The sequence below is a fragment of the Equus asinus genome, chromosome 9 (assembly GCF_041296235.1).
Source record: "Equus asinus isolate D_3611 breed Donkey chromosome 9, EquAss-T2T_v2, whole genome shotgun sequence".
NCBI classification, from domain to species: domain Eukaryota; kingdom Metazoa; phylum Chordata; class Mammalia; order Perissodactyla; family Equidae; genus Equus; species Equus asinus.
The window spans coordinates 89,107,715-89,121,358 of NC_091798.1; the positions used below are offsets into that span (position 1 = coordinate 89,107,715).

Genomic DNA, 13,644 nt, shown 5'->3' on the forward strand with positions numbered 1-13,644 from the left:
TTGCTTTGCTTTAAAAAATTTTCTCCTTCAAACTTCATTTTTTAAGTCTTTGACTCAAATTTCAATTGAAATATAACCATAGTTCAAAAGTCAACATACATCAGAGTCAGTTTTAACTTTAAGGTGATCTTGTGTGTTTTAACAGGAGTATAACACTTTCTTTTTTTTTTTTTTTAATCTCCACCTCACTTTGTTTCTTAGGAATCAGCAGGTGGGGATCTTCAGTCACCTTTAACACCAGAAAGTATCAATGGGACGGATGATGAAAGAACACCTGATGTGACGCAGAACTCAGAGCCAAGGGCTGAACCAACTCAGAATGCGTTGCCATTTTCACATAGGTACAGATTCAATTCAACCATCATGATTAAGTAAGATGTCTAAATGTGGAAACTTATTTGTTTTCAGATAAATCTTGTAATGTTACAACTCTGAGTGAAAATTCTAGGTCAGACTTTTTTTTTAACTGTTTCTGTTAATCTCAGAAAAATTTTAGTAATTTATAGTTGATAGTTGCCTAGATGGACAGGAGTGAACATTTCCTTTATCTGTAGAAAAAGGGCTATTGAGCTAATTAAAGGACAAATCATTTTTTAGTGAAACAATATATTATTGTAAATCTCTTCTATTTATTTTTTAACACGGGCCCTAAAAGTCCCCCTTTGCTAAAGCTGGTTTCCATTTTCATGTATGTTCTTGAGGGTTATAAATTTTTTTAAAAAAATAGATTTCCTGTTCTGAAATTGAGCTTTCCCATACTCTTAGAGGTGATCTCACCTTAAGATTTCACAGAAGGAAACACGTTATTGGGGTAACTTGTAGCAAGAACCTATTAATGTTATTGTCAGATTTATTTTTGCACACCAGCTAACAGGAGATAAATCTTCACATGCTTCTGAATTTTAAAAGAATTTGATAGCTTAAAAAGATATAATTTATCCTTAAATGTGTTCCAACCAGTTGCATTAATTATTGGCTGTGATATTTTTAGGATGTAAAGAGGTCTATGAAATCGCAGTATTGCAAATGTAAGCAAATACCTATCAGTCACTATCTTAAGTTTTAGCCTTCTTTGGAAACTTTTGACTAGGTGGTTTTAATTAAAATCATGAAAACAGTTTTTGTTTGTGCTTCTCTTTTTGGCACCAATTTTTTAAAAAATCAAATTCTTCAGTATATTCAGAAGAATTGTGAAGTGAGATATTGTAAACTCTTTTTCATGAGAATTTTAATTTTGATTGTGTTGGTTGGATGTTAGGGGCACAGGATTAAACATACTAGAGACTGATTCTGAGGGACCTGATGGTGAGGCTGAGGAAAAAGAAGTTAGTTGAGGTTTATTAGGCATGCATGAGGGAAAACTATTTGACTGTGAGGCTGTTCTAATTTGTTCCTAAAAGTGCTAATAATTTTGTGTAAAGTAGTAGACGTATTTGGAATTATCATGGAGATCAGGCTTTAACTATTGCTGTACAAGCATATTCTCGTTTCTATAGTTATAAAAATGACTGGCACGTGAAAATTTTAGTTTCTCTGATCTGAAGACTATATGTTCACATTGATTTGTAAAACATACATGTTTCTCAGCTATACAATTACAATTAAAGAGCAATGTGGTTACTATGCAGTTTTTAAAAATGTTATTCATGTTGAGGGAAGAAAAAAATTCCTTCCTATTAAATTATATTTAACATATCCATTTGATAGTCTTAACTGCACCAAACATAATCATAAACTTGATTTCTTTGGTTAACGCTGAAGTGAGCCGTGTCGTTGAATACTGCAGCATTTAGAAATGAGAACTTTTGGGGACCAGCCCCGTGGCCGAGTGGTTAAGTTTGCACGTTCCGCTTCAGCAGCCCAGGGTTTCATTGGTTCAAATCCTGGCCACAGACATGGCACCCCTCGTCAGGCCATGCTGAGGTGGCGTCTCACATAGCAGAACCAGAGGCACTCACAACTAGAATATACAGCTGTGTATTGGGGGGCTTTGGGGAGAAGAAGAAGAAAAATAAATAAATAAATTGGCAACAGTTGTTAGCTCAGGTGCCAATCTTTAAAAAAGAAAAAAAAAGAAAGAAGAACTTTTTTATTTAACATTTGTAGAAGCTATTTCTAGTTTACTTTATGCATCTAAAATTTTCTGAATGTTTATTGTTTTGCTAAACCTTAGTATCTAGAGTTACTAACTGGGATTGGTCATCTCCCTTGATTTTTTTCAGTTCTTGGGAGTCTAATAGGAGTTACTTACTTTGGTTTGAAGGTATTGCTTCTTTGACTACTGGTCAAAATCTAAATATAAAATGTAATCTAAATCTATAGGTTAGCCATAGAGATATTTGAGTTCTGAAAATAAAACTGAATAGATCAATTTAAGGTTTTAATTATGTTAAATGCATTACATAGTTGTATAGCTTTCTTATTTTAAAAATACCAGAGCTACGGGGTTTCAGGAGACTTATTCTCTGAACTTGTTTTGATTTTACGTTAATCAATATTAATCACTATTCACCTGGTAACAACTGAAATCAAGACTTCTACCTGAGATAGAAGATTAAGTATTTTACAGCTAATGTTAGAATCCAAAAATATCAGGGTTAGAAGAGACCTCAAAGATGGTGTAATCCAGAATTTGCCAAACTGTAGTAGTTTGAAATCAGCTTAGGTTATTCATGGCATTCTGAAAAATGAAATGTAATAAAACCAAATAGGAAACGTGAAAGCAAAACTCACATTAAGAGTAGAAACTTCTTTTCAGTAATATCCGTATTTATGTGTGTGTATCCATATTATGGTGTAAAATGGCAGAGTTTGAAAGCATATGCCTTTGGCACATGGGGATACTAAATCCCAGAGGTTAGGTGAGTTGTCCTAGGTCACATATGCGATTCATTCCTAACAACTTGGGAACTAGAACTCAGCTCTTTTGACCCTAGTATGTTCTGCCATTTAGATAACAATGCATTTTAGTCAAATCCCCAACACGAGCATGTTATCGTGTTAGGAAGTTAATGAGTGTTCCTATCCTAGGAGACCTATGTAGAAATAAGATCAGTGTGTCATGCGTTAGAAACAGAGAGAATGTTAAAATAATCTTTATTTAAGTCTGGTACTCACAAGTATTTAAACTTGATGCGCTATTATTTTTTCATGGCAAAGGAAGACAGCTAAAATCTGTTTTTAAAGGCTTATTTAGACTATTATTTTGTCTTTCTTCCTTAGTATTTATTTCAACAGAAAAGAATAAATAGCAACAAAATATTTTGCCAAATTTCTCTATTCTGGTTGATACCATTTTACTGCTAAATAAGGAGCAAAAATCACTAGAATGTGTATGTGTTTAAAAAAAAAAAGATGGAAGGATACAGAACAGTGACCTAGTCAGTCAAGTTAATTAAGAGTTGATTGTAGTAATAGCTACTTAGCAAGCCAATTTGTGCTCTTCTTAAAATTCACATTTTATGCCTAAATCTCATGAATTCATTAATCAACATACCAAAAGAAGGCCCTGATTTTCATTTGGTCCCGAAAATTTTAGTAATGTGTGTTTGTTCTTTACTCTAAGTTTTGTTTATTTTTAAAAAGTATTACTTAACTTTAAAGAGAAGCAAGATTTTTTTGTTAGTCTCTAAACTTATACAATTTCCAGATATATATGGGAAGGGAATACTCTAATGAACTCCCATGAACATGTGACCAGCTTCAACAGTTATGAAAAAGTGGCCAATCTTGTTTCATTTTTACCCACTCTTCCACTTTTGTATAATTTTTAAAGCAAGTCCCAGGCATCAAAATGTCATCTACAAATAGTTTTTTAAAATTACTTTTGAACTTTTTAAAACCTGTCTACTAAACTAGTACAACTTTTTATATTTAATTCAGTGGCATTATAGAGTTACCTTGAATTACTTACTCTTTTCTTTGACTTTTAATTAATACTGCTGAACTAAATTTTAAAATATATGGGTTGCTCAATACTCCTTAATCAAGGGCTATAGTACCGTTTTATGTCCTTGACATAAACTACACAAAAACATTCTCATTGAATAGTTTCAATAAATTGATACTTTTTTAGTGTATTTATTTAAATGCTTTTAAAAGTTTAGGCATGTGTAAAATAGGGAGGAAATGTTTACTAATTTCTTTGGGGAAATTTATTAAGTTTTATTAAAATTGCTATTTTATCTTAAAAAATTATTTTTTAAGCGATAATATCCTTTTGGGACTGAGCAGGTGTACACTCTGACCCACTGAAGTGTTCAGGTTATCCTTTGAGCCCATAGTGTTAGATTAGCTATACGCTGAGTAAAGTACTATATACTAATACACTAGCTTATACATATGGGGGAAGGTTTTGTCCTGTCATTCCAAGGAGGAATTGTTTGCTTCATAGCATCAGCTGTATGGAATTCTGGGATTTACTTGTTATTTCTTAATAAATTCTAGGATTTTTTTTTAGGATTTAAAACTATTAAAATTCTATTGGAAATAGTTAATTTTATAGTACTCTGGTGCTGTAAGAATGTAATACTGAAATATAATACTGAAAACTAAAGCTTGTGTTCATTGTAAATTTATGATCCTTAGATAACAGTAAATATATTGATAAATAACTGCTGTTGTCATATTTTTGAGAGTTCAGAACATATATATACATTAGTAGTTCATGAAGCTATTTTTATGCCAATAAATTTTAATAGTTTGATTATCTTAACGGAATATAGGCTCTTTTGAGCACTGATTATATTTAAATTCTTCTAATGTTAGGTAATGTATTCTTATGGTGCTGCTAGAATTTATGCATTTTGGCGGTACTGCATGTATCTTCTGTACTGTTAAAGCGATGTTTCTGCCACTTCATGTGTTTCCAGCAGATCTTCATTAAAGGATGTATGCAGAAACGTTACTCTTTAGTATACTGATTTTGCTTTAAATCACTGTAACTACAATTTTACCAAAATTTATGAAATCTAGGTGGCTTCATTCCATTTGTATTTTGTAGATTAACTTCTTCATTAGCAGAGTTTCAGAAAGCTACTACTTTAAAACCGAGTAGAGATTTTTGTACAATCTCAAAAATTAAATTTCATTGGTAATTTTATACACCGTTTTACTTACATGTTAAAATGCAAAAAACGAAAAGTTTTATCTTGAATCAAATACAGTTTGTACTTCAAAGATGGTACAAACAGGAAAAAAGTGAATGACTCTTAAGAGCTCTGCATACTACACTGTCCACAGCTGTGCCATCCGTCTCCCTTTTTTATAGATGGTAAGCAAAACTTGTGAGATTATAATTATGAACCAAAATAGAAATAATTTCTGTGGATAACTGTTGTTTGGATAAAACTGTGTGTATAACGCTGGGACTTGTTCTCACAGGAAGCGCTTTATCATTGATATAATTGCAGATGAAAAGTTCAAGCTGTAGAATTCCCTTTATTGTTACAGTTAAAATTGACTTAAATATTATCATTCTTCCACTATTGATCCTCAGAAATTAGATTAGGTTTTAAAAATTAATTTGAGGGCCAAGACAGTTTGTGAGAGATTATAACACAACAATTTAGAGATGTCAGAATTTCTGATACCGTAATTGTGAACAGATAGCATTTTATAAGAAGTGCTACAGTAATTTGATAATATTTACAGTTCTGCATTCTCTGGCAAGTGAGAAGCAACTTACGTATTTTTAAATAAGATGCAATAAAAAATACAGTTTAGTGACTAGTAGTGTTTATTAGATTTCTAAATAACTACACTTAAATTTCCTATCTTGAATTTTTAAAGAACTAACCTTTATTTCCCTCTAATGTATTCTAAAAGATTTTCAAGAACGTGTAAAAATTTGCTGAAGCATTTTTTCAGGTATTATCACTTAATGTAGGTTATTTGCAGAAGAAACATACTATTCATGAGATAAAGACATTGCTAACCTGCCTCCAGCAGGGATTAGTCGATTCTTCTCCCCCTCTGCCTTACCTTTGTGATTAATGGGAAAGAATGTTCACCAGTCCCTCCCTAGTGATTGTTAGCTTCTATTTTCAAGCTGGAGTTAGAAGTGTGGGCGTTCACAATGGAACAGATCCACCCTAGATTAATTATGATCTCTTCCCTCTAGAGGGCTTTTAAAAATTCCTTTTTTCCCTCCATTTCTGTTCTTATCAGACCGTAGTGGGGATTCCTTTGGAAGAGAGATGTGTGATATGGACAGTTCTGCTGTTGGACTTAGGGAAAAATGTTCTTCCTTTGGATTTGGCTTTTTATCCTCTTCTTAGAGTGGTAAGGGACAAGATCAAGGTGGAAATGTAGGCAGAGGTCAAGCAAACCACATAAATGTGTGGAATTTGCGGTTTAGGTGACAGTAAGGAATTGTGAGGTCTGTGGTAAAGTGGAGTGTGCAAGGTTCATCTGAAGGTAGTAAAGTTTTTAAAAAATAAGGCCAAACAGAGAGGTGGGGACTAGATGACCCATCTGGTTTCTAGTCCAGACTTTCAAAAGGAATCTTTGTGATTAACATATGGTTTAGCCTAACGTAAGGATTTTAAGCGAATTCCCAGCTAATGATATCTGTTGTTGTAATACCCTTATGAACTCTTCGAGTATTTGGGAGGATATGGGTGCTTGCCATGATGGACTTTCAGAAACATATGAGTGAACCAGTTTCCCTCACAGAAATAGAGTTCATGCGCTGAGTGCCCTTGGTGTACTGCTTCAGTTAGCTAGAGTTACACCTACAGGTTCGTGAGACCTTAAAGCTAAAATATAAAACTTGTTATATTCATTGAACACCAGTCACTCTTGTCAAACTTTACTTGAGTTTAACTGATCTATTCTAATTTTCTTCAAAATTTCCTGGTTTGCATGAAGAAATTTTAAAGATAGTATTTAGTGAACAATGGGGGGCCGGCCCTGTTGCTGAGTGGTTAAGTTCGCACACTCTGCTTTGGTGGCCCAGGGTTTCACTGGTTCGCATCCTGGGCGTGGATATGGCACCACTAGTCAGGCCACACTGAGGCAGCGTCCCACATGCCACAACTAGAAGGACCCACAACTAAAATATACAGCTATGTACTGGGGGAATTTGGGGAGAAAAAGCAGAAGAAGAAAAAAAAGAAGATTGACAACAGTTGTTAGCTCAGGTGCCAATCTTTAAAAAAAATTTTTTTTAAAACCCAAAATACAATGTTCTTAAGCACCTAAATAATGTAAAAGATGCTAAAATGTGCATTTTCGTTGTAATAGAATAATTTATCCCTTACTTAAATAACAGTGCAGAGTGATTCAATGATGTATTTTCTGTGAAATTAGACAATAATTTATATTTTTTATTATTTTTTATTTTTTTTAGGATTTTATTTTTCCTTTTTCTCCCCAAAGCCCCCCGGTACATAGTTGTGTATTTTTAATTGTGGGTCCTTCTAGTTGTGGCATGTAGGACGCTGCCTCAGCGTGGCTTGATGAGCAGTGCCATGTCCGCACCCAGATCCAAACCGACGAAACCCTGGACTGCCAAAGCAGAGTGCACAAACTTAACCACTCGGCCACGGGGCCAGCCCCCTATATTTTCTATTTTTAAAACCAATATAAGCAAAATGTATTTTTGAAAATTTCATCTCTTTTGAAGGTCAGCCCAAGTGCTTATTATTGACTCAAAGAAATGAATTTAAAGACTATAGATTTTTTTAAATTGAGAATTCTGCTGTGTACAATTGGCAGAAGTAAAGATTGGGGCCAGCTCTTTGTTCCTGGGATGACACATTAGCCTCACACTTCATGTGGAAATGAGCTGACAATTAATTCACTGAAGTGTATTGAAAATACTCCAGCTTCAGTGACCACCTTCCTTGTAGAGTCTGTAAAAGGACTAAACAGTTGAAATGAATGTACATTTTACTTTTATTTGTTTCCTATAAGTTTCTTATTTTCCACTGACAGTTTAGCTTGGCCATATAGCCAGTGTAGACAAAACAGTTAATTTTGATGACTCTGGCCTAAATTGAAGTGTAAACATTGATATTAGGGTTTTGGAGATAGAAGGAACTTTTGCTGTTACATAGTCCAGGCACTTCATTTTACAGAAGTGGAAGCAGGTCCAGAGAAGAGGTATTCAGCATTACTGCTTGCTAATGGCTCGATTAGATCAGAGAGGTCTCCAGAGGTGGTGATGATTGGAGTCCATCCTGGTTAAGGCAGCTCTCCAGCTAAACTCAAGAGTTTGTTTTCTGTATCATGTTTCAGATACTTATCGTATCAATTTGTATCATTGTTCAACACATATTTATCATTACTTGCTAAACTCCCCTCCTAGATTCTTAGCTTCTGGGCTAAGCCTGGTTGACTTGAATTGCTTGGTATCCCATATAGTTTCTAGCCATTTAGAGATGTAATAGATAATGAATAAATTTTTGAGCCAATAAATGTATATGCTTTTGTTGTTACTGAGATGACAGAAAGGGGTAAATAAGTTGGTGCAACTTGATCATTAGCATCAAAAACATATACCATGTACTAGGCAGGGCTAACAAAGATACCAATAGGAAGAATAATTAGTTTACCTTTTTGATTCTAACAAGATCCACTTAGCTATTAATATTCCCATTAATATTTTTAATAACAGCTTTGTTGAGATATAATTCATGTACTAAACAATTCACCTATTTAAAGTGTGCAATTCAGTGGTTTTTAGTGTGTTCACATAGTTGTACAACCATCACCACAATCAGTTTTAGAATATTTCATCACCTCCCCAAAAACCCTGTCCTCATTAGCAGTCAATTCCCTTTCCCTTCACACACTGCCTGCCTCCTCCAATCCTAGGCAACCACTAATCTTTCTATCTCTGTAGATTTGCCTGTTCTGGACATTACATATAAATGGAACCATACAATATGTGGCCTTTGTGTGACTGGATTCTTTCACTTAGCATGTGTTTTCAAGGTTCATCCATGCCATACAATGTATCAATAGTTCATTTCATTTTATGACCAAGTAATATTCCATTGTATGGATATACCACATTTTATTAATGCACTCGTCAGTTGATAGATATTTGGGTTGTTTCCAGTTTTTGAAAGCTCCACTGCTATTATGAATAATGCTGCTATGAACATTTGTGTATGAGTTTTTGTGTGGACATACGTTTTCAGTTCTCTAGGTATGTACCTAGGAGTGGAATTGCAGAGTCATATGGTAACTCTGTGTTTAACTTTTGGAGGAACTGCCAAACTGTTTTTGCAAAGCAGCTGCACTGTTTTACATTTCTACCAGCAGTGTATAACATCATCATCAACACTTGTTATTATCTGTCTTTTTGATTTTCCATATCATCATCAACACTTGTTATTATCTATCTTTTTGATTATAGCCATCCTAGTTGGTGTGAAGTGGTATCTCATTGAGATTTTGATTTAAATTTCTCTGATGGCTAATGATGTTGAGCATCTTTTCCTATGTTTCTTGGCCACCTGTATATCTTCTTTGAAGAAATGGCTACTCAGATCCTTTGCCCATTCTTAATTGGATTGTTTCTCTCTTTGCTGTTGTGTTGTAATTCTTTATACAGTCATGCACCGCATAACAATGTTTCAGTCAATGACAAACCACATGTACACCAATGATCCCATAAGATTAGCACCATATAGCCCAGGTGTGTAGTAGGCTGTACCATCTAAGTTTGTGTAAGTACACTCTGATGTTCACAGATCTACAGAATTGCCTAACAATGCATTTCTCAAATCATATCCCTATCATTAAGAATACATGCATGTATATTCTGGATATAAACCCCTTATCAGATAAATGATTGGCAGATATTTTCTCCAATTCTGAGTTGCCTTTTCACCTTGATGGTGTCCTTTGCAACACAAAAGTTTTTAATTTTAATTAAGTCCAATTTAATCTTTTGAGAGTTTGATAGTTTTAGGTCTAACATTTAGGTCTGATCCATTTTGAGTTAATTTTTGTATATAATGTGAGATAGAGGCCTGACTTCATTCTTTTGCATGTGGATATCCAGCTGTCCTAGCACCATTTGTTGAAAAGACTGTTCTTTTCCTATGGACATCCTTGTCAAAAACCAGTTGGCTGTAACGGTGAGGGTTTATTTCTGAGCTCTTAATTCTATCCCACTGATCTGTCTTTCCTTATGCCAGTACCACACTGCCTTTATTATCACAGCTTTATAGTAAGTTTTGAAATTGGGGATGTGAGTCCTCCAACTTTGTTCTTCCTTTTCAAGGTTGTTTCAACTGTTTCCACAATTTTAGGCTCAGCTTGTAAATTTCTGCAAAGAAGCCGTTGGGGATTCTGATAGGGATTACATTGAATCTGTAGAACAATTTGGACGGCCATTTAACAATGTTAGATATATCAATCCAGGAACGTGGGATGTTTTCCCATTTATTTAGCTCTTCCTTAATTTCTTTCAACAGTGTTGTTTAGTTTTCAGAGTATGTTTTATAGTTCTTTTGTTGAATTTATTTCCAAGTATTTCTTTCTTTTTGATGCTGTTATTAATGGAATTGTTTTCTTATTCTTTATTGCTAGTATATAGAAATACAATGGATTTTTGCATAGCGATCTTATATCTTGTAAACTTGCTAAATTCATTTATCAGTTTTAATAATTTTTTAGTAGCTTCCTTAGGATTTTCTATATACAAAATTATGTCATCTGCAAATGGAGATAATTTTACTTCTTCCTTTCCAATCTGGATGCCTTTTGTTTCATTTTCTTGACTGATTGCCCTGTTTAGAATGTCCAGTACAATTCTGGATAGAAGTGACAAGCGTGGACATCATTATCTTGTTCCTGATCTTAGTAAGGAAAGCTTTCAGTCTTTCACTATTAAGTATGATATTAGCTGTGGGTTTTTGTGGATGCTCTTTTCAGGTTGAAAAAGTTCCCCTATATTCCTAGTTTTTTAGTGTTTTTTCCATTAATATTTATTCTGATTGGTTACTTAGTTCCTCCCTTTAATTGGTAGTTTTAGGAATCTGTGCTCTGACAAATATAGCAATATGCTTTCCTTATGTTTACTTCTTAAAAGGTAATTGATATTTATTTTAAAGGAAAAAAGAACTCAACTGAGAGGAAGAATTCTTTTCTTATAAAACTGTCACTATTTTTTAAAAGCTCACCACTAGGCCTCAGTTTTCCATTCTAAAAATGTGGAACCTTCCAGTTTTTTAACTTTTTATTTGTCCAAAATATGTGAAGCAGCTTTTAATAGACTGTGGGAATGGGGGTACATTTACTTCTTTATCTGATTTTGTAAGTGATGCAGTTAACTTTTTTATCAGTGTTTTTTTAATTAAAGGAAAATAATAAAAATATGCCCTTTTTAAAAAGAGAAAGCATGTAAATATTCTTTAAAGAATGATACTGGATTAATTGTAGCATTATTTCATTGACTATAAAGCATGTTCTTAGTAAATATGAATAAATATATACATATTAAAAGTTATTCAAGCCACGCTGAGGTGGCCTTCCACATAGCACAACCAGAGGCACTGACAACTAGAATATACAACTATGTACTGGGGGGCCTTGGGGAGAAGAAGAAGAAAAGAAAGAAAGAGAAGTTAGCAACAGATGTTAGCTCAGGTGCCAATCTTTAAAAAAAAAAGTTACTCATTTCACGTAACTGATTTCTAGTGTAATTATTACTCTAGAAAAGACTCATCATGTGTTTTTACTTATAGCATTATAGAAATGTTAGCTGATGATTATCTTAAATGATCAATTATGTGATCAATACTTGTTTTATGTCAACGGGGTTCTACCTAGTTTATCACAGAGGGGTTGTGTTTGGGATGTGTATAGTCTAGAAGAGTTTTCAGCACTTGTACGTTAGCCTTTAAGCAATATAAGTCTGTTACAATCATGTTGTAGGACATTTTAAAGGCTGCCTCTGCATACAAAGTAGAAAACTAAGTTGCTAGCTAAATTAAGCCAGATTTTTTTAGTCTCATTTACCTGGGGCACCAAAGCTTTTTTTTTCTTTTTAATTTTTAATTTTCAACCATGAAAGTTCTCTGTGATACTTAATACGAAACCTTAGACATAGTTATAAAGAGAGATTTCCTTCATAGCTGCTTTGGAGTCTATAACATGAGGTTAATGGATAAGCATGTTAATAAAAGTGTCTTTAGGAAGTATATTCAATCCTTTGGCTTAATGGTTTTTTGTAATTGGATCCTTCTAGGATATGCTTTACTCACAAGCTAGGTTACTATTAAAGAGGCCGCCTAAGGCCTCTCTGGTAATAGGGTTTTTTTCTCTAGATATATAGAGAATGGATATTAGAAATTTGTTAAATTATGTGAAGAACCACATTATTGGGTGCTCTCTGAGTCCAGGAATGCTGCTATTGTATAGTAGTCATGCCTTTTCAGCTTCTTTTAAAAGAGGTAGCTAAGCTGTTCTGTCATTATTACAGATGGTCAGAAAGTCTTAGCTTCCATAGCGAGGAAGGGAGATGTGCTTTATCTAAGAGGTCTCACAACCCACAGGACCTACCAGGTGTCAAGCCTCAAACTAGTACTACACATATTGTCACATTTTGGGTGTTTTTGGAGAGAGAGCAGTATCTTGGGCAGAAATATTGAAGAAGGAAAATCACATACCTAAATAAACTCCCTTCCCTTTCTTCCACGTCCCACTTTAAAAAGCAATTCTACTCGGACAGTTTTTTCTTTTTGTGGAAAAGCTGGACTCCTTGCTTTCATACATCCTGATACCTACCGGACAGTTTTTTTGAAAGTCAGAAAAGATCAGTTCTCCAAGTTGGATGTTTTTCCTTCTGCGAGACGGCCAGTTTTCCTTGGTATACGACTTCTGTGACCACCTTTAGTTTGGGGACCTAGCGGAGTCACCATTTCTCACGCAAGAAGAGGAGCTGCAGTTTATCTTAAGTGAAAAGATGCAAATAGCCCCTGAGTGAGAGGGAGTAACTGACATGGAAAAACATGACAGTTTAAAAAGACCCAGTCATCACAGTTTTAAGTTTGAAGAGTCGAGAGAAGTAGTACCTTTAAAGAAGGTCCTCACCTGTTTGAATTTCTGTGTATGCCTAGATAGCATTTCAGACATCTCCATGAGAGGAAGAAAACAATGGCTTGACTTGCCGTCCGGTGTTTTGTTCCTTTGGCAAAATGCTATTATACTTTCTCCACTTAATTTTCAGAAGACTTAAAAGTTCTTGATGAAGAAAAATTTTCTGTTTCTTGAGAATCAAATAGCTATTATTCCTGATAAAAAGGGTGAAAAATAAGCAACCTAATTTTCCTGGACTTCAAAGTAGAGCTGGTTCATAGATGCCGTTTCTTTTAAGACTAAACGAAGCCCTTTTCCTCCATGTAATCTGGTAGTCATATCTTGGTCCATTTCTTTTGTTGTCACATGAGATCACTTAACTCCCCACCTCACAGGGATGTTGTGAGGCAAATTTTAAATGTTCCTAAGAAGAGTTAGAATTAATAACTCTTGACTGTCTCTTTGTTGATAGGTTCTATAGTCATAAGCTTTTGTTTATTTTAGAATTTACAAGTGCTTTCCTATAGTTATGAATGGATATTAGGTGTATTAAAGTGGAAGATAATGAAGTTGTATTTGATTTATCAATGAGCATCCTTGTATAAA

General features: G+C 34.2%; 1 protein-coding gene across 4 annotated transcripts in view; it reads left to right on the forward strand.

Moving 5' to 3' along the window:
- The window catches only part of HOMER1 (homer scaffold protein 1), a 113,635-nt gene that overhangs the window by 59,408 nt on the left and 40,583 nt on the right, over positions 1 to 13,644 (forward strand). For 2 of the 4 annotated variants that reach the window (XM_014857005.3, XM_070517882.1), the window contains exon 5: positions 202 to 341. In XM_014857005.3, coding sequence (XP_014712491.1) covers positions 202 to 341 — 140 coding nt within the window. Of the gene's footprint in view, positions 1 to 201; positions 372 to 13,644 lie in introns of all 4 variants that reach the window. The other 2 variants (XM_014857004.3, XM_070517881.1) reach the window with 1 other exon arrangement.